The 23,319-nt window shown below is 39.3% G+C and overlaps 1 protein-coding gene across 2 annotated transcripts in view; it reads left to right on the top strand.

The window, feature by feature from the left end:
• VLDLR (very low density lipoprotein receptor) overlaps window positions 1-18,580 on the top strand; it is a 31,881-nt gene extending 13,301 nt beyond the window's left edge. The window contains exons 3-19 of one of the 2 annotated variants that reach the window (XM_075208938.1): window positions 2,421-2,543; window positions 3,805-3,927; window positions 4,759-5,130; window positions 6,176-6,298; window positions 6,392-6,514; window positions 6,862-6,981; window positions 7,092-7,217; window positions 7,496-7,667; window positions 10,413-10,637; window positions 11,464-11,582; window positions 11,838-11,977; window positions 12,107-12,248; window positions 12,384-12,527; window positions 13,834-13,905; window positions 14,689-14,769; window positions 14,979-15,148; window positions 17,858-18,580. In XM_075208938.1, coding sequence (XP_075065039.1) covers window positions 2,421-2,543; window positions 3,805-3,927; window positions 4,759-5,130; window positions 6,176-6,298; window positions 6,392-6,514; window positions 6,862-6,981; window positions 7,092-7,217; window positions 7,496-7,667; window positions 10,413-10,637; window positions 11,464-11,582; window positions 11,838-11,977; window positions 12,107-12,248; window positions 12,384-12,527; window positions 13,834-13,905; window positions 14,689-14,769; window positions 14,979-15,148; window positions 17,858-17,893 — 2,411 coding nt within the window. In that variant the 3' untranslated portion in view covers window positions 17,894-18,580. The remainder of the gene's footprint in view (window positions 1-2,420; window positions 2,544-3,804; window positions 3,928-4,758; window positions 5,131-6,175; window positions 6,299-6,391; window positions 6,515-6,861; window positions 6,982-7,091; window positions 7,218-7,495; window positions 7,668-10,412; window positions 10,638-11,463; window positions 11,583-11,837; window positions 11,978-12,106; window positions 12,249-12,383; window positions 12,528-13,833; window positions 13,906-14,688; window positions 14,770-14,978; window positions 15,149-17,857) is intronic. The other variant, XM_075208947.1, reaches the window with a different exon arrangement.
• Window positions 18,581-23,319: the final 4,739 nt, after the last annotated feature.

Raw genomic sequence — 23,319 nt, forward strand, 5'->3', positions numbered from 1 at the left:
CAATACAGCACAGGCCCAGCATCCTGAACTCCCATTAGTGAGGTAGCCATCCTGACATCATCCTCGGCAACTCCATCATGGGCTGTCTGTCCTTGAGAAAAATTTTGGTGTCTTGCTTTGGGTCAGCTGGTACAGCAAACCTGTTTGCTTTCAAGACTGAGCACTGACACTCAAAATTCTTCTACCATGTGCATAAAAATGAGCTGCTTCAGAAGTGTTGGTGAAGGGGAGGTGGGAGGGTTCCCTGAACAGCAGATGAGCCAGGCATCTGTCCCCTGCCATCCTGAATGTTGGTGAGCAGTCTCGCCTGCATTGCAGAGGTCAAAGGCCAGCCTAGGCCTAAAGCAGCATGCAGAAAACTTGGACATGCTTATGGTTTGCAGCATGGTACAGTTTCAAGCTCCACAGATATCATATGTAGTGTACAATGTGGAAAGGACCTCCATGTAGCCGATTCCTTATCACGTGCTTGCCTCCTGGACTTGGGTGTCCCTGATGTTGACATGGATGTCATGGAGTTTTATGTCCTCTCCTTCAGTCACTTGGACGAGCTCTAAGTCAACACTCAGGGATGACCTCTGCCAACTGTTGTCCTGCATGGCTGGCCTTCCTTTTCCATGGTCCTGGAGGAGGAAGACCATCAAAGTTCAAACTTGGTGGTGTGACATTTGTCACAAGTCTGGAAGAATTTCCAAACCTAATCCAAAATTCCAGGTCTTGCTCATTTTCTCAGTTCATATTTGTTCCTTGTTGCATATTGTTTCTACTGTGACCGGTTGGAATGTCTGCCACCCTGTCTATTGTATTGCTGGTGACTGGCTGGGCATGCTTTGCCACCATCCCCCTTTGAAGAGTGCAATTTGAAACAAACACAGTAGAGGCTTTTGCTGCTGCCACCACTAGGCTCCTTCACTGGCACCTAGGACTACTACCTTCTGGATAACTATTACTGCTATGGTATCCCCTTGCTAGCCACCTGGGCTGGTGCACCTGATCTCTTCCCATCAGGTTAGGGTTGCTGTGGATGGCTCCCCCTGACCTATCACACTTGCCAGAGCTGCAGGTAGTGGGCACAGCATTGGTACTGGATACAGGGTCCCAACCTCAGAACAGCCGGATAACAGATTTGATCTAATCTGCAGGTCACCGAAATTACAGCAGGGTAAGTCATCAAAGCAGGTTCTTGAAGCATATTGGTATTCTAACTTTTTAGAGATCTTTCCAGAAGCTACATATGGCAGTGTTCTCCCAAGCACCTATTTCCAGGGTGCTCCACCCAGCTCTTGGAGCCGCACAGTCTTATTATAAAAAACCATCATTTTTTTTTTTTTTTTTCCTCCTGTTCTTTAACAAGTGCAATGTGAGCACTACATCCATCAGTTAGACCAGTCCTGGCAGGTATGGGCAATAACCTCAAAAAAATGTTTCAATATTACTGTCCCCACCCAGCTAATTAATGCCAACCAGCTAGCAAAATTTTCTGGTGTGAATACTGGATGGTATGGTACATAGTCAAACAGAGCTCCTTTTTATACAGATTCTGATACAACTGTTAGCACTGCCTCCTGATCCTTGAAGTCTCCAAAGACTGATCACATTCAATTGCAATTAGGATGTAATATATCCTTTAACCATGGAGTGAATGTAATTTTAAGCTTTAACAACATTTACATTAATCTGTTATCCTAATACTTGTCTCCTGAGTGTACATTGTTCAGACAGGTTCCTGTCTCTAACAAGACATGACAACAGGTAACTACCTCCTGCTGTGCTTTCAGGCTAAGCAGGTTTTTGCCACTTCTGCAATGAAGAGAAATCTAATTAGAATTAGGGATTACTCTAGCAAAGTTACAAAACAAAATCATGACATACTGTCTCAAGTTACAAATCTATACCTCAAATGAATGCATCTCCTATACAGAAATGCAAAACAATATCAGTACATTTGCAATGATATAAATTGGTGCACTGCGCTAATTTAAATATATTTATACAGTAAGTTATCCACTGTTAGTGTGATACAGAAACTCCTCTGCAGCCATGTTCTCTTCAGCAGGACTACAGCTAGTAAAGACACCTCTGCAGCTCTCAAGAGATGTGGTGGTTTGCACACAGACCACTTTAGTGTTACTGCTATATATATATATATATATATATATATATATTATATTCGGAGAAATGTAAGGGGCTGCTTCATAGTGCATTGTAATTAAAAGTGTAAAATACTTTTAAAAGTACATGCCACAAGTGTTCTAGGACACAAAATCAATTAGTATCTTCCTCTGCATGCATTTTAAACAGGTCATGCTCTTGGGATTTGTAGTACACTTTGCGTTTCTTTACCAAGAACTGTATAGCAGAAAGGCATGTAAACTGTTTTGGTTTTTAATCAAGTCCATATGCACTTCTGTATTTCACAGTAAAGAAAACTTGTGCCGAGACAGACTTTGTTTGCAGCAATGGCCAGTGTGTTCCAGAAAGGTGGCAGTGTGACGGAGACCCAGACTGTGAAGATGGATCTGACGAAACAGCTGATCTATGCCGTAAGTTATAACTTTGAAATGTTTAATGTAGCATATTTCCAATAATGCTGTAACTAGAACGAACTACTTCATTATTTCAAATTGCACACTTACAACATATCATGCATCTTAATCATCCTGGCTACTGCATGCCCTTGTTGCAGAGATCCTACAGGCTAGCTGTTTGTAGAACATGCATTTTTCATGGGTAGTGACATGTAACTGCATGTGCAGACTAAGACCCCCCCCTCCGCCCCACTCCTCCACCTGCAATAATATAGGATATTAAGAATGTTCCAGATCAATGTTAATACTACATTCGGTCTTCATATTTGACGCCTCATATGCACTAAATTTTTATTTTTAAAAACTCTCCATTCCCTTGAATTTGCTTTTAAAAAAAACTAGAATGTAGATAAGGAAATAAGAGTGGCCTTTTTTTCCATGCTTCTGGACAAAATATGTGTGTGAGGGGGGGGGGGGGGGGGGTCCAAACGCTTATGTGGCTTAAATGATGTGCTTTACATGGCATAATTGCTGCACTTACAAAACGCTTCATTTGTTAGAAAATGACATAAAAACTAAAGGCTACATAAAAAACTTCTTGAATGCATTTTGCATCATGTCCAAGTTTAGACGGCTTTGTGCAGTGTTGCTCTTCTGCCTTGGTGGGACATTTAGAAGTGGACTGCTTAGTATACAAAAATTTTGCTTTGGGCTTGTCATAAACACCAATTTTATATAGTGCCACCAATTCCGCTGCACTGTACAGTGAACATTTTTGACCTTTATAGAAGTCCCTGCCTTATTGGAGCTTGGTCTAGATACACACACTTGCTTTATAAACAGAGAAAAAAAAAATACTGTGGCTTGGTCATTTTGGCTAAGCTTTTGGGTGGGAGGGGGGGGGGTTCTCAAAGGTGGTTTGATGGTTTTTGGATGTAATATGATGCAATACCGCTTGTGGTTACTTTTTATGTACAAAATCTTTAAATAAAACTAGAACACTTTCATAACTTTCGTTTTCTAAATTTTTTGTTGGTTAAGCAAACGGATAGTATTAAATGGCTTAACCAGTAAATTCCATGCATTTTAGTGTAACAGACTTAATCTTGGGAGATGCTCAGAGCAAAGGTATTATAAATCTAGGCTGATGGATTTCTACTATTAGTGGTTGCAAATAAAGCCTAATTTTGGTTAGATCAGTCTTGTGACTATGTATATAGTAATAACCCTTTTGGCCCACTCTTGTACTTGGTCTAATACTAAAACTGCTTCCTAGACTTGAGAACTTGCAGAGAGACCGAAATCAGTTGTGGGGCCCGTTCAATTCAATGCATTCCCTTCTCTTGGCTCTGTGATGGTGAACCCGACTGTGATAGTGCAGAGGATGAAGAGAACTGTCGTAAGTACAGGACCAGATATATCTTACAGAGCCAGGCATAATTTGCTGCGTCTTGACTAATGCGCTTCTAGTATATTGCACACACGTTGTGCTGGTCAGAATGTTAACTCCATGAGTAACAGTAGAACAAGGGTATCTCAACTAGCGGGAGCAGTCTTTACAAGCAGGCTGCAAAGGCATTTAAACTGGGCATCACTTATTTAGCAGTCTTTCCTGCCAGCAGGGTCACAGCATGGTGTGAAGTGGAAAATGATTTTGCTGACATGGTTTTTAAAAACCGTTTTTAGACTCCTCAGCTGACTTGGCAACATATGAAATATTAAGCATGCCAATTCCATTGGAGGTTAAAATTAGGACGTTTACAGCATGACTCTTACAGAAACAATACGCTGTTACTTGGCTCATCTCTGCATGTTTAGGCCCTGTTTTCATACCCAACTCTATTCATTGTAAAACGATTTAATAACTTTCTGAAGAGTCCTATGGAACACAGGGAGTGAAGGAGATGCATATGAATAGGAAGGTGAATTTTAAGATTGTGACCAAATTTTAAAAGTACAGTTTATTTGGCATGGTTCATATGGCCCAAGTAATCTAACTGCTTATGATCAGTGTAATACTAACAAAATGATATTTTGGTTGCTATTGTAGGCCAATGTTTCTGTAGGACAGAACTGGTCCAAAGTCTTCACCAGATCTGTAAAAATGATTCAATGTCAATCGAGGAGGAATTTGAAATTGAAGGCGCTAAATGTTAGGAGTACTATTTGAATGACATACACTCTACATGTAATGATTTTTCATAATGCTACTCTGTTCTGCTGCTTCCAGGGAATGTGACCTGTAGTCCAGCTGAGTTCACTTGCTCCAGTGGTCACTGTATTTCAATTGGTTTTTATTGCAATGGCCACGCAGACTGCAATGATGATAGTGATGAAGTGAACTGCACCCCTCACACATGTGGAGCCCATGAATTTCAATGCAAAAACTCTTCCTGTATACCCCTCACCTGGGTGTGTGATGACGATGCTGACTGTGCGGACCACTCGGATGAGTCTATGGAGCAGTGTGGGCGCCAACCTGTAACTCCCCAGAAGTGTGGCCCCAATGAAATTCAATGTGGCTCTGGGGAATGCATTCACAAGAAGTGGCGCTGTGATGGGGATGCAGACTGCAAGGATAAAAGTGATGAAATCAACTGTTGTAAGTTATCAATATTTTGGTATTCAGATTTTAATCACGTTAAACAGAGCTGTGCATTGTAACTTAGTTTCTTTTTGAGGGAAGAGGGTTTGTGTGACTTCCATGCACTTGTAATGCATGGGAAAGGAAAAATTATGAATAATTACTGCCTTGTATATTTGGTAAATGTAATCCTGTTTTTCATGTTAAGGCAAGAATGACAAAATTGCCATTATGCAACTATGTTTTTTCTGAAAATGTTATGGTTGAAACATACAAAGCTCTCCCAAAGTCTACTTAATGTGCTGTTCAGAGACAGATTCATGCACACTACCTTTAACTCCTGTATGGACAACTTGTCTCTAGGGAGGCCAGTTATATGGGTTGTTCTGTGATGCTGAGGGAAGGATCTCCTGGTATGAGCTATAAATTACATTGATCTGGGTGTCTAAAAAAAAAAAAAACCTTGTCCATCCCTATATTTAAAAGGGGTGTTCACATGATTGACAGGAAATCTGAAAGCTTTAAACACTCCATGCAGCATAACAGGGTATTAAAAGACTATACCAAGGAAGAGTTCAAATCTGTAATAAATCTTAAGTAGGACCATGCTAATTGGGTCTTCCAGTTTGTCTGTTTTTGTAATCTAGATTAGTGTGTGGGTTTTTGTTTAGGGCTGTAAAGTCATTCGTCTTGTCTAAACAGGGATGCCTCTCCAGGTTGGCTTGACCACTGAGCAACTGTATAGTAACTGGCCAATTTGTCCAGAGAACCAAACTCTGAAAACTGGGTTTTAGTGATCATGTCCTTACACCCCTCCCCAAAGACATATATATTTACATTGTCATGCCCTCTTCTGGGAAACATGAATCCCTAACTTTCCTCCTAGTCACGCATGGCTCTAGACTGAAGTCTTTTATCTAGTATAAACTGCAGTATAGGTCATTGGGTAGAAGTGTAGCATTTTTTTGTAAATTGATCAGGAGCAGATTGAAAATTGTGCGGTTTCTTTCTTTAATGCAGCATTGCATTTTGCTTTGTTTTATGATTTTATTCTCCCCTGCAGCATCCCGTGCATGCCAGCCTGACCAATTTAAATGTGAAGATGGGAACTGCATACATGGCACTAGGCAATGTGATGGTGTGAGAGACTGCCTTGATGGCACTGACGAACAGCGCTGTAAAAATGGTGGGCATATATGTATGTTGGTGTTTATCTGCAAAAAAAAAAAAATGCAATGAGCGTGTCATAACTCATTTCCCTTGTACCTGCTGTCCTCAGTCAATCAGTGCACAGGTCCTGGTAAATTCAAGTGCAACTCTGGGGAATGCATAGATTTACAGAAGGTTTGCAACTGGCAACACGACTGCAGAGATGGAAGTGACGAGCCTGCAAAGGATTGTGGTAAACGGCCTTTTTATATCCATCTTATTCAGTGTCTGCTGTGTCATTCACCTATAATTTGAAGTGTGAATTTTCACCCAATATGTAATGTTGATGGGTTTGATTAAACCACTAATAAGATTGTCTATAGAATCAATAGTGGAAATGCTTATACATATTCTACAAATGTATAGGTTGTTGTAATGTGCATGACTTTGGTTTCAACATTACACTTTTCTTAATAGACCAATATGGCTATTTGAGGTACATCCCGCTTGCAGGGAAATGAGTGTAAATGGATCTGTCTACTTGAGTTTTATGTTGGCATGGTCTTTATGCCTGTATTCTCAGTTTGTCGGTCTTTCTAGATGTAAACGAGTGTTTGGTGAATAATGGTGGCTGCTCTCACTTATGCCGGGACAAGATTATTGGCTATGAATGTGACTGTCCAGCTGGCTTTGAACTGATTGACAGAAAAACATGTGGTGGTAAGTTTGTTCCCTCTGGAGGGAGGGGACTGCTGCTTGATGCTGTGTGAATGTTAACACTTCATTCATTTTCTGCATAAAATAAGCCTTTGTTTTTCAACTTAATGTAGATATTGATGAATGTCAAAATCCAGGGATCTGCAGTCAAATATGTGTCAATCTTAAGGGAGGCTACAAGTGTGAATGCAGCAGAGGGTATCAAATGGATCTGTCAACAGGGGTGTGCAAGGCAGTAGGTAAGTATAGGAGTTTGCTACAGTACTTTAAATGCATTTTTAACAAAAATGTTAACCCTTTTCAATGCTCAGTTTCACTACCACTATAAATCTCAAGATGGCAAATTGTGCAGCCTATAGGAAAAAAACAGCTGGCAAATGTTCCACAGAAGTGTCCCCTCTCTCACCCCACTTTCCCACCCCTTTGCTAGGACACCTATTGAACACTATTAAGGAGGGATAAAAAGGGCTGCTCAATGACTATTTTACTTATATATAAATATTGACCTCCTTTGAAGGAAGGGAACCATGTCTGATATTCACAAACCGCAGGGATATCCGGAAGTTTGGACTTGAAAGGAAGGAATACATCCAGTTGGTGGAGCAGTTGCGGAATACAGTGGCACTGGATGCAGATATTGCAGGACAGAGCCTCTTCTGGGCGGACACCATTCATAAAGCAATATTTAGGTATGGCTAAGGCTCATAATTGTATTTGGACTGTTAACTTAACTGTAGGGGACCTGTCGCCATATCAAAAGTATTGTGGTTTTAGTAGGTCTGTATAAACTGCTCAGTGTAATGCATTTACGTCCTCTGCATAGTGTGGATGCAGGTTGTTTAAAAATGGACATTTGGTGACATGCAGCTGTGATTAAATGTGGTAGTTTTACAATTTTTTTTTTTTTTTTTATTTTTTTTTTTACTGGACAATATGTATATCGTGAATTTTGTAAAACTAAGTGCAGGATTAAGACTTTGCAGTTGGACATAATTTCGTAACCAGAACAAAAGAAACGCATCTGTTAAAAGAAACAAGCAAGTGACTCTAACTAAATCTGCCTTTTAACCACTGTTCCATAGCTCAATGCACAGTTCTCAATGGAAATGTTAAGATGGACTATTACTATCTTAAACTTAAAGGATAAAACTGGAAACTATAATCAGCACCCCCATGTTTGAGATGAGATGGGAATGTGCACTGAAATGGATGTGGTGGCTGTGTACATACACTAAAAACATTGGTAATATGAGTTGAGCATGTTCAATTTTTCCATCTTAAACCTCCCAACATACCAGGCTCCATCCCATCCTGAAGGGTTTTGCTTAGTTCTTGTTTTTTAGTATCTTACCAATACAGTTTTTAACGGATAAATAGTGAAGAGCTCACTCTTGTACAGCTTGGCTTATTGGGGCAAATTGGTAATAGACTGGGAGTATACTAAGCACTGTAGGTTGTTATCAAGACATGACTGTATTCTCTGTATATACCACAAATGCATTGCCATCTGCTGCTATTGCTCTCTCAGGTGGGGTAGAGGAGTTTGCAAACACAAACCCGACAGCACTTACAGTGACACTAAAAATCTGAATGCTGTCATTCCGAGGTGAACTCCATTGCGACTTGCTGAAAATCTGAATGAAAATTCCGACATTGGAAGATGGCATCTGACATTCACATTATTTTCAATTGCAATGTACATTTATGGTATTAAGGGGGCAATGCAAGGACCTGGTTAGTATGTAATGTGTTTTAGGAAGGGCTGGACAGAGCCTTGCCAGGTCCTCGCATTGTCTGAATTCTTCTCAATCAGAGTTTCAGCAAGTCGCAGTTAAGGCCACCTCAGAATGACCGGTGGTATTCGACATATCGATGCTGAAAAACCTGAACCTGTCCTTCCCGACGCACTCACAATCGCGACTGCTGTGAAATGTGATTTCAAACAGTATGCAAAGATGTACAATGTAGTTTACAAAGGCTTCTATATCGCTGCATACTTCCATTACCTCCTTGACAGCAGGAATAATACTGTATCGTTGGACAGTGATGTCATTCGGTGCTGTCAGCTTCTTCCTTCAGTGGAATTGTTTGAAGTCGCATTTCACAGTAGTCGTGATTGTAAGTGCGTCCGGTAGGACAGGTTCGCCCTCAAGATGTCCGGGTAAGTCTTGGGCTTTTTAACAGCATCAATATACATGACCAACCCGGAATGACAGCATTTGGATTTTTAGTGTCCAAGTGCTATTGGGTTTATTGTGTTCGCACTAGACTACCACCGGCTCTTTTGCAGACAATTTTTTCAATATGTCCAGACTCTGTTTTACTGATAAGCAGAGTAGGTTTCCCTGTAGTGCCACACTGTACACTTGGTAGTCTTTCTATCAAAACAGGAAGGTAGAAGTCTACTGAACTTCCAGTGAACACCCATTTGTATAGTTTATTTTGAAATTGAGTACCAACAATGATTTCAGGATTGAGGCCACTCCAGCTAGCTCATTGGTTTGCTACACCTGCATTCTTATGACTGTGTTATGGTGTTTATGAAACATTGCCCATTTGTATATTACTCCCAATCCTCTGATTACAAAAATGACATGTGCATTCATTATATTATTGCAATGTGCAGTCCTAGTTTTGGCCAATGATATCCAGTGTCTTAACTTGCAGTAATATTTCTATAATGCAGCTTAGATTGTTGCTCTTCAGTATGTATTCCAGGTAAATTTTTAAAGGCAAAAATTGAACACTATCTCAGTATCTGGAAAAGGGTAGTTTTGTGCTAGATTATGTACAAAGTGCAGTCTGGTTTACAATTTGTTTATATGTACATTGTCTAGTGTTTAATATGGTAACCATCTTTACCCTAGAATCTGATGCACACCCAGAAATATCAAAGAGGAACTGGGGGTTTTGGTAACCTGCACTTTTATTTAGAAAAAGCATCCCTCCCCTATTGTAGTCTCTCCAATCAATGGTAGCATTGCATAATATTTATAAATTCCATGACCCAAACTGGTATTTGATTCCTACAACATTAAGATGTTGGGTAGTTGAGGTAATCTGCGTAGTACAAACAGGTTTTGATTGCACTTTGTGTTATTACTGCATACTGACTTTCAAAATGCCTTTGGCTATCACTTTGCCCTCTGGAACAGAAAATACTGTACAGAAGATGGGTGTGGCAAGTGTCTTTGTTTCAGGGACTGGTCTTGTGGTTTTGTTGTTTTTGGGGGGGGGGGGGGGGGTTTGTGTGCTGTGATGGCTCAGAAACCAACTCTACAATTCAATTAAATTGGGAGATTTCTTTTTAGATTGTTTCCTCTTACTGTGAGTGGTGCACTTGTGTTTGAGCTGACAAAGACCATTTACCAGGGTAAGGTCAATGTAATAAAGTTCCTGGCAAAAAAAAACATTGTTGTGCTCTCTCCTTCTAGGTCCTCAGTGGATAGCCGTGGCAAAATAGGAAGCCATATCAAGGTTCTAGATGGCCTGCACTATCCTGCAGCTCTGGCTGTCGATTGGATCTACAAGAACATTTACTGGATAGATTTTGGCCAAAAGACCATCTCTGTTTCAAACTTTGATGGGTCCAAAAAGAAGATCTTGTTTAAAACCGGTTTGAATGATCCCACCTCTCTTGCAGTTGATCCAATATCAGGGTAACTGTTTGCTTTAGGTTACTATGGGGGGCAGTAGACTTATCAAGCCTTCTAGAAAGGTAGTGATCTCTTTGGGACAACACCTTCAAACCTATTAAAGCTATCATTAATCAAATACATTCTATTAAACTATAGAATGTGGTTGCTACACTGCACCTTCCCCCCCCCCCTCTAATTTAAAAAAAAAAAAAAAAAGCTAAACCTACACCCCTTGTCTATAAACAGCATGTTTTTCCACTAGTCCAATGTGGTAAATTTGTGTGGCAAGGCGGTATGGGGAGGAGGTGTTGTGTCTTAAATTAAACATTCTCCCAAACTGTTTGGTATTGAGAACAAACTAGCTGATCACTGGTCTCCTCTTAAAAGCTACTATTGGTACTCTTCCTCCTGCCACAGATTTTACTTTGCATATTGTATCTGTCTACCCTCCACAGGACCAATTGGTAGTGCAGTCATAGAATACTGCAATAAGGGAGAGATTACTGCCCCACATTAAAATTATTTTTCAGTGGATGTATGCGATTCATCCCTTCAGGAGCAAATATCTACTGCCAGTCACTTGCTCCTTTAGTTATCTGTTGCTCTGGAAATAGTGATACACTGGTCTTCTGACAGCCAACTGATTATTCATTTTCAAAGCTGTATTGGAAGAGCTAAAATCAGACTTCTATACTATGGGTTATAGAACAACTTGCTAAATCTTCTTACCATGGAGGAATGAAACGCCACGTTGTGGATATTCCTGTTGTAATGTTGACAAATGTGTTCAGTTTCAGTGTCTCCATCTGACTTGTGTGACTTTTTTTTTTTTTTTTTTTTCTTTTAGGTTTATATACTGGTCAGACTGGGGAGAACCTGCCAAAATTGAAAAGGCTGGAATGAATGGAATAGACAGACAGGAACTGGTGACAAATGACATCAAGCGACCGAGTGGCATTGTGTTGGGTAATATTTTGTAGCTTTTCAATCATGGCAGAAACTTTATCGGGGTGTATAAAAATGTGCTTACTAGCTCAAATAATGCAATGTCAATGATGGAAAATAAGCTTATGGGACTATTGCCATAGTACTTGTATAACCTCTTTGCATGCAATGTTCTTTATTGCTTGAGTCTCCATATAGCTCTTGAAATATTTAACATTTTGTGGTATGTGATCCTGCACTGTGTTTTTAGTGTTTTAATTTTTTTCTTTCTCTTAGACCTGGTGAAAAGTCGCCTCTACTGGCTCGATTTGAAGATGCACCATCTCTGTAGTGTGGACCTAAATGGCCAGGATCGTCGGATCATCTTGAAGTCTCCTGAATTCCTGGCTCACCCTCTTGCGCTTACTATATTTGAGGTAGGATTTGTTTATCTTGAACTCTCGTCAAATTGGGTTCATGATCTGGATACAGTTTTGAACTTTGACTGCTTTACGTTAATACCTGCAAGTGGTGTATTATGTATATGGGTTTTCTTTATATTTTAGGATCGGGTCTACTGGATTGATGGTGAGAATGAAGCAATCTATGGTGCCAACAAGTTTACAGGGCAAGAGCTGGCAACCTTGGTTAACAACTTAAATGATGCTCAAGATATTATTGTCTATCATGAACTTGTTCAGCCCTCAGGTAAGAAATGTGTGCGGCCCAATATACATGTATAGTGTTAATCTACACCTTCTATTTGTGGTGCATTTTGGGATTTTTTTGGGGGGTTTTTACACCTGCAATCAAGAAATGTAACCTCAAATACTTTGCAAACAGGAAGAAATTGGTGTAATGAGAGAATAGAAAATGGAGGCTGTCAGCATCTTTGCCTACCTGCTCCACAGATAAATGATCGTTCACCAAAATATACCTGTGTATGCCCTGATGGCTTAGAGCTCTTTGGCCGAAGCTGCAGAAGAGGTATTGGAATGTGTATTGAATATATTTGCATGCTCTTATGCTGATGTGGGGTTTCTCCTCTGGCAATGTTGGGGGGGGGGGGGGGGGGAGCAAGCCACCCTTATTACAGTAGATTAATTGTGAAGTGACTTGGAACACTAAATATTTATTTCCATAGACAAACGCTGTTGATGCAGACTTTCAAATGGTCTGTGTGAAACAAATAAAGCAGACTGCATTTTAACTCTGTATTTAAAATCAATCCCTTGATGGCTAAAGCACTGCTATATAATAGGCGGGGGATTAATTCGGCCAGAAATAACGCATCCTTTATGGTACCATTAAATAGTCATTTTAGCCTGGATTTCTGGTTGCAGCTCCCTGCATTAAATATTTTCGTACTAAAGAGAATGCACACTATTACCATATGAACGGTAATAGTGCAAGTAACGCAGCCAATTGAATTCCCCCACCCCAGTGAATGCAGACTCTACAATCTCTAGTGCAGTTTTTATTTATTGTACTTTATCGTTGCTGTAGTTTAAAAGTTAGCATATGAATAGTTCATGTGACATTGCCCATAAGCACAATTTGCTAACATGCAACGAAATCTGATGTGGCAAGCAATTGAAATGCAGGGTAGCTGCAGTTCCACCATGTAGAAACATTTAAACACCTTGCAGCAGCCCTGATTGTTACAAAGGGTATGGCACTGTAGCTTGCAAAATGACATGAAGAGAATCTGTTCAGACGGGCTCCTGAAGGGGGAATTCAGATGAAGTACCGATGGAGTCAGACAGGATTTTTAGTATCTAAAACTTTGGGGGTTTTTTTTTTTTTTTTTTTTTTTGCACCTCCGAGTTGAAGTGAATTACCCTCTTTCCCCCTCCCCCCCCCCCCCCCCCACTCCATAGAAACAAATCCTGTAAACAAAGGGCATTAATATCTTCAGGAGCAACACTAACTTGTAACTGCTTCAATTTGTATGTCTTTAGACAGTCAACTTGTCATACTGTGCTGTAAAATTTTGTATGGTTACATTATATTCTGTTCATTGTCCTGTTAATCATTTGTTTTGAAATGTATTTTTGTACTGGTTTTGTTGGGCTACGTTTGCTGGTGACTTGGAACAGTTTAGAAACTTTCATTTAGTGCTTCTTTATGCATAGTTCAGGGGTGGACAAAATGGAGTCCAGGTGCCAGTAAGTCAAATCTTTCCAACTCCCCTCATCTGTCATGGTCTACTGGGCTCCTTGGATTTGTCAACCCTGATTATAGCTGAAATCCTTAAAGCAAGACTTTTAAAAATAATTTGTCTGTTTTTAAGGTAGTTCTGTTTTTACTGAAGACCATACTACCAAACCTACAGGATTACATCCTGAAAAAGCACTTTCAGGGGGTAAGTGCTTTACATGAATGTTGCAAATAAAGATTATTCCAGTTGACCCAAAAAACTGTTTTGCTGCCCATACTTTGAATTAACACTATACAAGACACTGTAATCTACTGCAACCATATCCATAGTTCTAAGGGATTAAACAGCTGATCTGGACTAGCAGTATCATTTTTGAATTCACTACCTATTCCTCTACTACAGTTCCTAATGTATTTTTCTGAATAGATGACAAGATTTAACCACTTATTGAGTGGATACAGAAACACTCTGCACATGGTTTACAATGGACTACTTGAATAGGATACTCATGTACAAATGGACTTTGTGTACACAATCACAGTACTGTAGCTGGTGGTATGCCCTTGAATGGCACCTGTCCTTACAAATGGTCTATGGCTGTTGTCCTAATGTGTTGCACGTGTTTCTGGTGTATACATTTACATAGTGGTTATGTCCCCCTCATTTGTCTAGGTGTAAGTAGTTTATCTCCATGTCAGGGTTTTTTTATGGGAAAACTTGTTACAAATGTTTGTGCTCCTATGGTGGTTCATAACTGTACTGGCAACACAAACCTTACATGGTTCTAGTTAAACAAACATGACTTCTCATATGTAGTAATGTAATCCCATTACAATCTTCTCTGTTCTATTACACTCAAACTTAAACTTTAAACTGTTAAAACCTAGTTTCACATAAAAAAAAAAAAAAAAATCACCAAAAAAAAATGACACACAAACTAGTTAAATCTGCCAAGGAATGTGAATGATTTAAGTTTTTGTTTTGTAGAAGGCAATGGCAACATGTCTGTATTTGAGGCAAATGCAACCAGCAAAGACACATCTGCGGCATGGGCTATTCTTCCTCTCTGTAAGTACACATTTTTCCTTGTGGAAGTGTGGTCTAGCCATCTAATCTTAATTGGTCTTATTGGTTGTCTTACAATTTAAGGGACTTCTGCAGTAGAACCAATATTCTATCATTAAGGGATGGTTTTTTTTTTTTGTTTTACCCATTGAAATACAGAACTGATGGCACAAGTCTTTATTTCTATGTATTTACTGTTAATTTTCTTACAGTATTACTGGTTATAGTGGCAATTGGAGCTTACCTAATGTGGCGCAACTGGAAGCGAAAGAACATGAAAAGTATGAATTTTGACAATCCTGTGTACTTGAAAACCACGGAAGAGGATCTCACAATAGATATTGGAAGACATGGTGGCAATGTGGGACACACATATCCAGCAGTAAGTATTGGACTCTGCAAGCTTGTTTTGTACATGGTCTGCTTACTGCTAGATGTAGATTGACTGCTACATCTTTTGGGCAACTCCTGAAACCCAAAGCATCTCTAGGGGAGTTGTCAGATGACAAGCAGGTTTAACTATAGGTGGCACAAGCTGGCCAATGAAATCTATGCAGACAGATCTGTTTGTGAAAATATGTAGACCAAATCTTGCTGCCGTACACAAGAAAATACTGCAATACTGTAAAAAAGTGTCTGTTTAAAAGGTTAGTCACAACCCAATATAAACTGTCCAGATAAAACTGACACTTTAGTTGAAGCTCCTCGCCCACCATTGGATGCATTGCATCCACATGGAACTGTTGCCAAAGGCAATTTAGGGTGGTGGTGCATGATACTTTTCTGCTGCATTATCTCCAGGGAAAAAATGGCATTTCACAAGTTGACCGTTTTTCTTCATAGCCACAACTATCATGGCCTGCAGGAAAATGGCTTAAGTAACTGTAGCTTCGTGAAGTCTTCTCCTAGAACCTTAACTGCGCCTCTAATGCTATGTAGAACCTTTCGTTAATAGTTATATGCTTGACACCAGCTGTACCCGTTTCATGAATAAAAACTCTGTGGATTCTAGTAGACAGTAATTCTGCTTGACGTAGCTATGGAACACACTACAAACCATTTTTGTTTTTTAAACTCTATTTGTTACAAGAGGAAACAGCATGGAAAAGCAAACAACAAGTAAAAATCAACTGTTTTAAGACAACAAGATGTCTCCTCTAATATTAAATTTTTATAGTCGAAGGAAGGGGAGGGAGAGAGACAGGAAACAAAGAGGGAGGGGGAGCGGGGGGGACAGTTGGGAATGACAGGCACGTATATCACCATACCTATTACAAAGGAGATTATAAGCAACATATCTAGAGATTAATAACCTATGAGATAAATAAGAAAATAAAAAGTAGACGGCAAGACATATGGATCTCTTACCCATGGCGCACGATGACCAACCTGGAGGATCCGGAGACTGCCCAGAGTTTATGTACCATTAGAGGACGAGAGAGCCAAAGGGGGTAAACGGCTACGGCTTTGCTGGAGATACCACGGGGCCCAAACCTTGTCAAAGTTGTAGGATTTATCATCAAGGTAGCATGTAATACACTCCATGCTTGCGATATGCCAGATGTAGTTCCGTAATTCCTGCATAGAGGGAGGGTTAGGATCTTTCCAGTGTTTAGCTATTAGGGATTTGGCAGCAGCCAGTATGTTGGATATCAGCTTATTGGAAGGGGCGCTCTCATCAGGAATAGGGCGAGAGAGAAGGAACGACCAGGGATCCTTAGTGATCTGCTGTTCAGATACGGAGTTAATGAGTGCCAGGACCATGTTCCAATAAGGAATTATACGGGGGCAGGTCCACCATATATGCAGCATCGTGCCTCTGACCACATTCCCGCCAACAGCTCGGAGTAGCAGTGGGAAACATTCTAGACAGCCTATCTGGGGTATAGTACCACCTATAGTACAGCTTGTATGCAGTTTCTTTAATAAGTGTGGATATTGAGCTCTTGGCAATCCCCTCTCTGACCTCCTCCCAACAAGACTCATCCGGAGGGGGTCCCAGATCTCTCTCCCATTCACGTTCATGGCGTCCTGGAGTGTCAAAGGATATCTCTATTAGCCAGTTATAAATCCTCTACACCATCCCTTTGGTGAGTGGGGAATGCAAACACATGTACTCAAAGGGAGTGAGGGGCCTAAGAGTGTCAGAGGCGGACAAGGACATAGCGAAGTGTCGGACCTGGAAGTACTCAAAGAAAAGCGGGCGAAAAGATTCAAACTTATGCTGAAGATCTAAGATAGAGGCCCACGTTCCATTAACCACCAGGTCCGAGACCACACGTATCTCTGCACGTTTCCAGAGCTTAAATTGCTGTGGGTGGCCACCTGGGGGGAAATGCGGGTTGCTCTAGAGGGGAAATAAGGGAGGATAGTTTGTGCTTGAGCCGGGACGAGTCCCATAGGGACAAACAAAATACAAACCAGTTTTGAATGACTACAATAAACTCAGTCAAGGTCCTTCTGCACTATTAACTTCGCCTTTTTAAAATTTTTTCAAATTTTAATGAGCATTTGATTTTGATCTAAGCATTTTACTGTATTCAATTAGTCAGAGCAGAATTCACCTACCCACTGATAGTGAGGGGGTTGGGGTCTGAATGTTACAGGGGCAGTATAATATATGTGAGGAGAGTAATGGCATTTAAGTCAGCTGGTGGAAGGAGTGTATATCCAGGCAGATTGGATATACAATTTGATGTCAAATGCATCTTGTATAAAACTGTCAGTTCTATGGTAGTCAAGTGAGTTTCAGGATTAGAACAAATGTTTTCCATGGTGACTAGAGTTAGAACTTCTCCTTTTTTGTGTCTTTGTGCATGTAAAAAAACAAACAAAAAAACAAAACAAACTGTCTTGGTTTTCAAGATTGGAGATTGTACTCAAGTATTCCCTCACCTGAACGAAGTTGCTGTAAATTATTTACAACTATTTAATGGCAAGTCAATACAATATTCCCTTGTTCAGAATGTATCTTACTAGAGAAGCAAACCTCTGCTACTATGCTTCCTCATGGGAGTAATCCAAATAGAAGTATAAGTGAGCACTCACAGGCAATAACTAAAGGTATTGCAATTATTTTTTTTTGTTCCAGATATCGGTTGTGAACACAGAGGATGACTTGTCGTGAGCATGGCTCTACATGGTTGGCATTCACCATCCTCCTTCAGTCTACAATGTTTCAACTGGATTATCTTGAGTTCTGGATGGTAACCAGGCCAGAAGCTGAACACATCCCACCCTTTAGTATGAAGATGTGTGCGATGCAGCTCTTTTGGATGGGACGCTGCAATGAAAACCCCTTGTGTATATATTTCTTAACAAGCTTGTTCAGCTCTTGATATGGTTGCCATTTAATCTATGGCCCCCCAAAAACCCTTTATTTATAATTTTTTTCAGTATTATTTCCTCACCTCCCACTTGCCAAGTACTGTATAAAGCACTTTCCATAAAAGCCATATCCCAGCAAATATAGTGAATTCACCTGTACATACTTGTATAGGCAGTTGTACATATCTCTAAGAACACTATCACTATTCTGAAGCACTTTGAAGCCTTTTTGTTTTTCATTATTGTAAATATGTTTCTGTACACTTTATTTTTTCTTTTCATACGGTTGGGGCAATGGCAATAGACTAAACAAAACGGGTTATTCATATCAAATTGCCAAATAATTCTTAATCTGAAACAGATTTTTCTATGTGTGAATGCAACTGTAAATCTGTCTTGACTGACCTTTTCTAGAGATGTGCAGAGTAAATCCCTGTCAAAGAACCACTGGAGATTCTTTTCCAAATTAAAAAAGAAAAACGATTTACAGATGTGTCTGGATTTCTTTAATCTTTCAAAGTTCCAGAATATGGAAAATTCAAAATGGAATTGCCAACCACAACTGACCTGCACTAAGTGGAGAGATGTTTAGTAATTAAGTGTCTAATGAATACTGTGCTGTCGCCAATCTGTACTGGTTTTTGTCCTTGCTTACAAATTCAAAGCAAGTAGAATGGATTTCTTCTTGGCAGAACAAGCATTGCAAACAGATCAGTAATCTACACTAACCTATTCCATTTCCCAAAGTCATTAGCGTTCCTGCTTTGCAAACACCTTCACAAAACCGCACTATTTTAGACTCTATATTTAAAGCCCCCCCCCCCCCCCCATTCTCCCTTTTTAATTTCTGTTTTTACCCATATTTCAGGCTTTTGACACATTCAAATTAAATTACTAAGTGAGAATAGGTTCCTGTGAAAGTTTGCTCTACTCAATTCTATTTTTCTACACAAGATTACTGAAACAGTGTCTTCCTGCTGGTAGTTCAAGTGATTTTAAAAAAAAAAAAAAAATTGTGGACCTTCTACAAGTGTAAGTTGGAGACTGCCCTGTATAAGGCTTCCCTTTTGTTTTTTGGTCTTGAAGGCCATCATTTGGGGTGCATAACTGTTTCTCTAAGTATTAGATGTTATAAACCATGTAAAACTAGTCTACATCAGTATTTAATCTATACTGAGGTGTTTTTTCATAGGTCCTCAAATTCCTGAAACTTAACCTGGCTTCCTGTTCTTTGGTAACTCCCATCCTAAAGTGCAAGACAGTGAACCAGGTGATTCTGCAGAGTTTACATTTAGCTTGTGACAATAGGAGCTTGGTTGTATGAACCACCAAAGCTCCATTTAGACTTCGATCTGGAGTTTGTTTCTAGTGATACTAGAGTTTTCTGAGCAGTAAACCACAGCATTGTAAAAAGATCATGTACTTGGTCAGGATAACTGGAAGGTGAATGGATTCCTTTGTCGCAACAAGAGAACCATTTATAACGGTTCTGTTATCGGCATACAGACATGACGGGATCTTGCATGAACAACATTACTAGCACATTCCTGTACAACAGATCACATTTTTATAATGGTGATAACACTAACATTCAGTAATGGCAGCACTTGCTGTTCCTCCAGTGTGTATAACATTAAGTCTTGGTCTGTTGTAATAACCCCCATCAAGAACTGAGATACTACTGTATGCTAACCATATGAGGGCAGTGCTAATTCCCTTAGTTGCTTAAGCAGCAGGGCCGTATGTTGGCTGGACCGGCAGGCGCAAGGCCCACAATACACCACTTTAATTCAAGCACTTTTCTGCAAGTGGTCAAAATTGGACTACGTTTCATGTTTCAAAGACCAATTTTGCTAATTTTAGAGTTGCCAACTACCAACGTTTACGGTTTTTGGACACCCTTGCACAGTGGGTGTAGAAATTGCCAACTAATTGTGCAATAGCCGTTATTGTCACTACAGCTTCCACAATGCACTAACATAACAACTGTGTGCCTTTTCTATTTATGTGCGGGCTAAAAATAGTGATTGGCTGATATGAGTGAACTGCAAGACTAATATCACTAATGTATGTTATGTGGTTGTTGCAGTACAGAATATTTAATGGGATGCAGTTGAATACCTTGCCGTTATTTCATTCCTTTATAAAACAAAGGAAATTTGCACATGGACAAACTGTAGCAATGCAAGGTGTACAAATGGATTTGTTTTATCCAGGGGAAATACTTGCTACTTTTGCATATAGCACACAAATGCTGAACAGCTTTATATTTACCCTATAATTTAGAGTCCTATATATTTTGACACACCCATCCCTTCTGAGCAACATTATTTTGCCAAAGTTCCCAAATTTTATTTTATATTTTTTTTTTTGCTGCTAACTCTGAATCGGGCCCTGAGTGCCTTGTGAACCTGTGATGTCTTGCATGGATTCTAATGTCTATCATGAAACAACCCCTAGTGCTAAAAAAAAAGGCAAGATGTTGCAGAAGCAGTTTAAAGTTCTATTCAGCTGACTTCATGGTCATCTCAATACAGTCCACACATTCATCTGAAGTTGATGATGAAGTCATAATCCTACACTGTAAAAATATGAAATTTGATCAAGTGAGCTATAATGGACGTCCTTACATGAACCTTTTTTTTTTACTACCTATTGATTTATTTCAGAACAGTGATGTTTCTACTTGCTTTCTAACATTCTTGTGTGTTCATGCTAAAAATTACTAATGTCTAAACCAACTTGAGGTTTAACTATTTAATAGTAATAATAATATTTGGATGAAGTTTTAAATTAATCTGTTATAATTACCTATGCAATTGCAAGTGGTACGCAACAGTGTACAAAGGTTAAATACACACTTGCACAGGAAAACATCTCCATTCACACCTACATTTGTAAATAGTTAAAGTTTCCAATTTACATTCATAAGACTTACAGATATTACACAAAGGTATTGCACAGCTCTACATTAAAGATTTATGGTTCAGGTCATAAGAAATGTATTGGTCTTGTCTTAATCCACATTTCACCAGCAGGAATCCGGTATCATCGGATAAGACATTGTGATTGCTAGTTATGATGATTTGTATCATTTTCTCACACTGTTAATGGATTAGTTTAAACAAGATTTTCTGAGGCAAGACACACAGCTGTTAGAATGAGTTACCCCCCCCCCCCCCCCCCCACCACCACCTTTGGAGAAGCATAGTTTGAACTGACCTATGACCTGCATTGTACTAGAGCTTAAACCCTGAACCACTGAAGAACTCTTCGCATTATCTTTGTGTACATTGTGACATAACTGTTTTGGTTTTTTTAAATAACCAGAATGTGTAAACAGGCCCCTGGTAAAACAGCCCTTTTGACAACGGACTTCAGGATTGAGCTGTTGGTTCAGTGCGCAAGCCTATGTATCTGTTATATTTTGCTATTAGATCTTTGTTTTTGAACCACACTAATTGCAGTGGACAATCTTTACCGTTGACAATAGTTACATACGTTACAAAGTGGTTTGGGAAAATAGAATGCTGTTCATTTGGTCTACCTTCATTTAAACAATTTAATATTTGATCCGTAACAGTTATGTATGTCGCGAAAATTATTTTGTGCAGTTTAGATCTTGTAAAGGCCGTTTTATAGGCTGGTGTCTAACTCCTCCACCCCACCTTGTGATTTGTCCCATAAAAAGCACCTTTGTAGTTCTAGGGTTAAATAACACAAACTTTTCAGAACCAAAATGATGTGTATGAATATGCATGATGACTATCATAGTACAACTATTGAATTATCAGAAATGGAAAGTCTATGGCATCCTCTGAATTGCCATAAGGAAATGATGCAAATCTTAAGTTATATACAATCACTGTCACTAGAAATTTATATTATATATATATATATATATATTTTGTATGATGTTTCACCTTCTGTATCTGCTAGTGCTGGAGTTCCTTCTCTTCAAAGTGCAACAATTTTCCAAAACCCTATTGAGACAGGTTATCAATCAACCACTTAGCCCTCTTCTGAGGAATAAAACACAATGGATTGTCCTTTTTATGTTATTACTACAGTCAAGTCTGGATTAAGATCGAATCAATTGGCTGTGCTACTTGTTGAAGCTGGCCTGTGTTTGTCAACCTTGGTTATTTCCTCAGAAAAATAACTAGGCCCCAAATACATGGAACGATGAAGTGCGGGACCGGAAACCTTTCAGAACATATTTAAACACACGATGGGTCCGTGCCATGCAAATTCTTGTGTTGTCTATGAACACTGGAGAAAGCATGGTTCAATAGAAGCTGAAAAGAACGGTTTCTGGCATAAAGATTGAGGACAGTAAATGTTTCACTAATGTCGACAATGTGCAACCTTATGTAGAACAAGTGAAAACCTTAGACCACAAGAGTTATTTTTATATTATTGAACGCCTTTCAAAATATGATCCTGTTCTGAGAGCGTTCCTGTAGCTTTCAAATGGGTCGGTAAACGATTTATGTCCCGTAATGCAAACTTAAATTTCCTTACTCGAGACACAATACTTGATGAAACTGACCAATTGAGTGGTGTCCATAATTAGTGAATAAAAGCATTTTGTATCTTGATATTAATTTCACTAACCTCTTTTGTTACGGTTTCACCACACTAAAATTAACGGTTGCAAGCCATCTACATTGAAGATCTGCAGAGTATTTAAGTGATCTTTTTAAATATAACTTTGAGTAGCTAGTGGACCTGATAAACAAATTGAATCAAAGAAAGGGTTGAAAATAATTGTCATGGTCAAGGGTATAACAGTGTTCTAAAACATAGATTATATATATACATCTCCAGGAACTAGCAGCATAATGGGAGAACTGGCATAACCAGAATTTTGTTCTGAAGGATGCTGTAGAAGAGAATTGGAATAGCTTTTTTTTTTTTTTTTTTTTATCAAAATATCTACACTCTTCTTGATCACAGCATAGTTCCATGGCAAGAATTCCAAATATCTGGTAATGGCAGCTCTGTAAATGATTCTTAAACATTGAATCCCACATGTTGGGCTAGGAGATGTGACACTATATATGCTCTCAAACATTTTGTGACGTTATGAAATCGGTCATGTATAATGCTCACTAGCAAAAAGTGAACAGAGGAATGAAGCTATGGGATTTAAGAAAAAAAAATGTAATCCTTATAACTTTGTTCTTTTACTAGTCGTTTAGTGTAGACGTTCTGAGAAAATAA

This window comes from Mixophyes fleayi, chromosome 1, assembly GCF_038048845.1.
Source record: "Mixophyes fleayi isolate aMixFle1 chromosome 1, aMixFle1.hap1, whole genome shotgun sequence".
NCBI classification, from domain to species: domain Eukaryota; kingdom Metazoa; phylum Chordata; class Amphibia; order Anura; family Limnodynastidae; genus Mixophyes; species Mixophyes fleayi.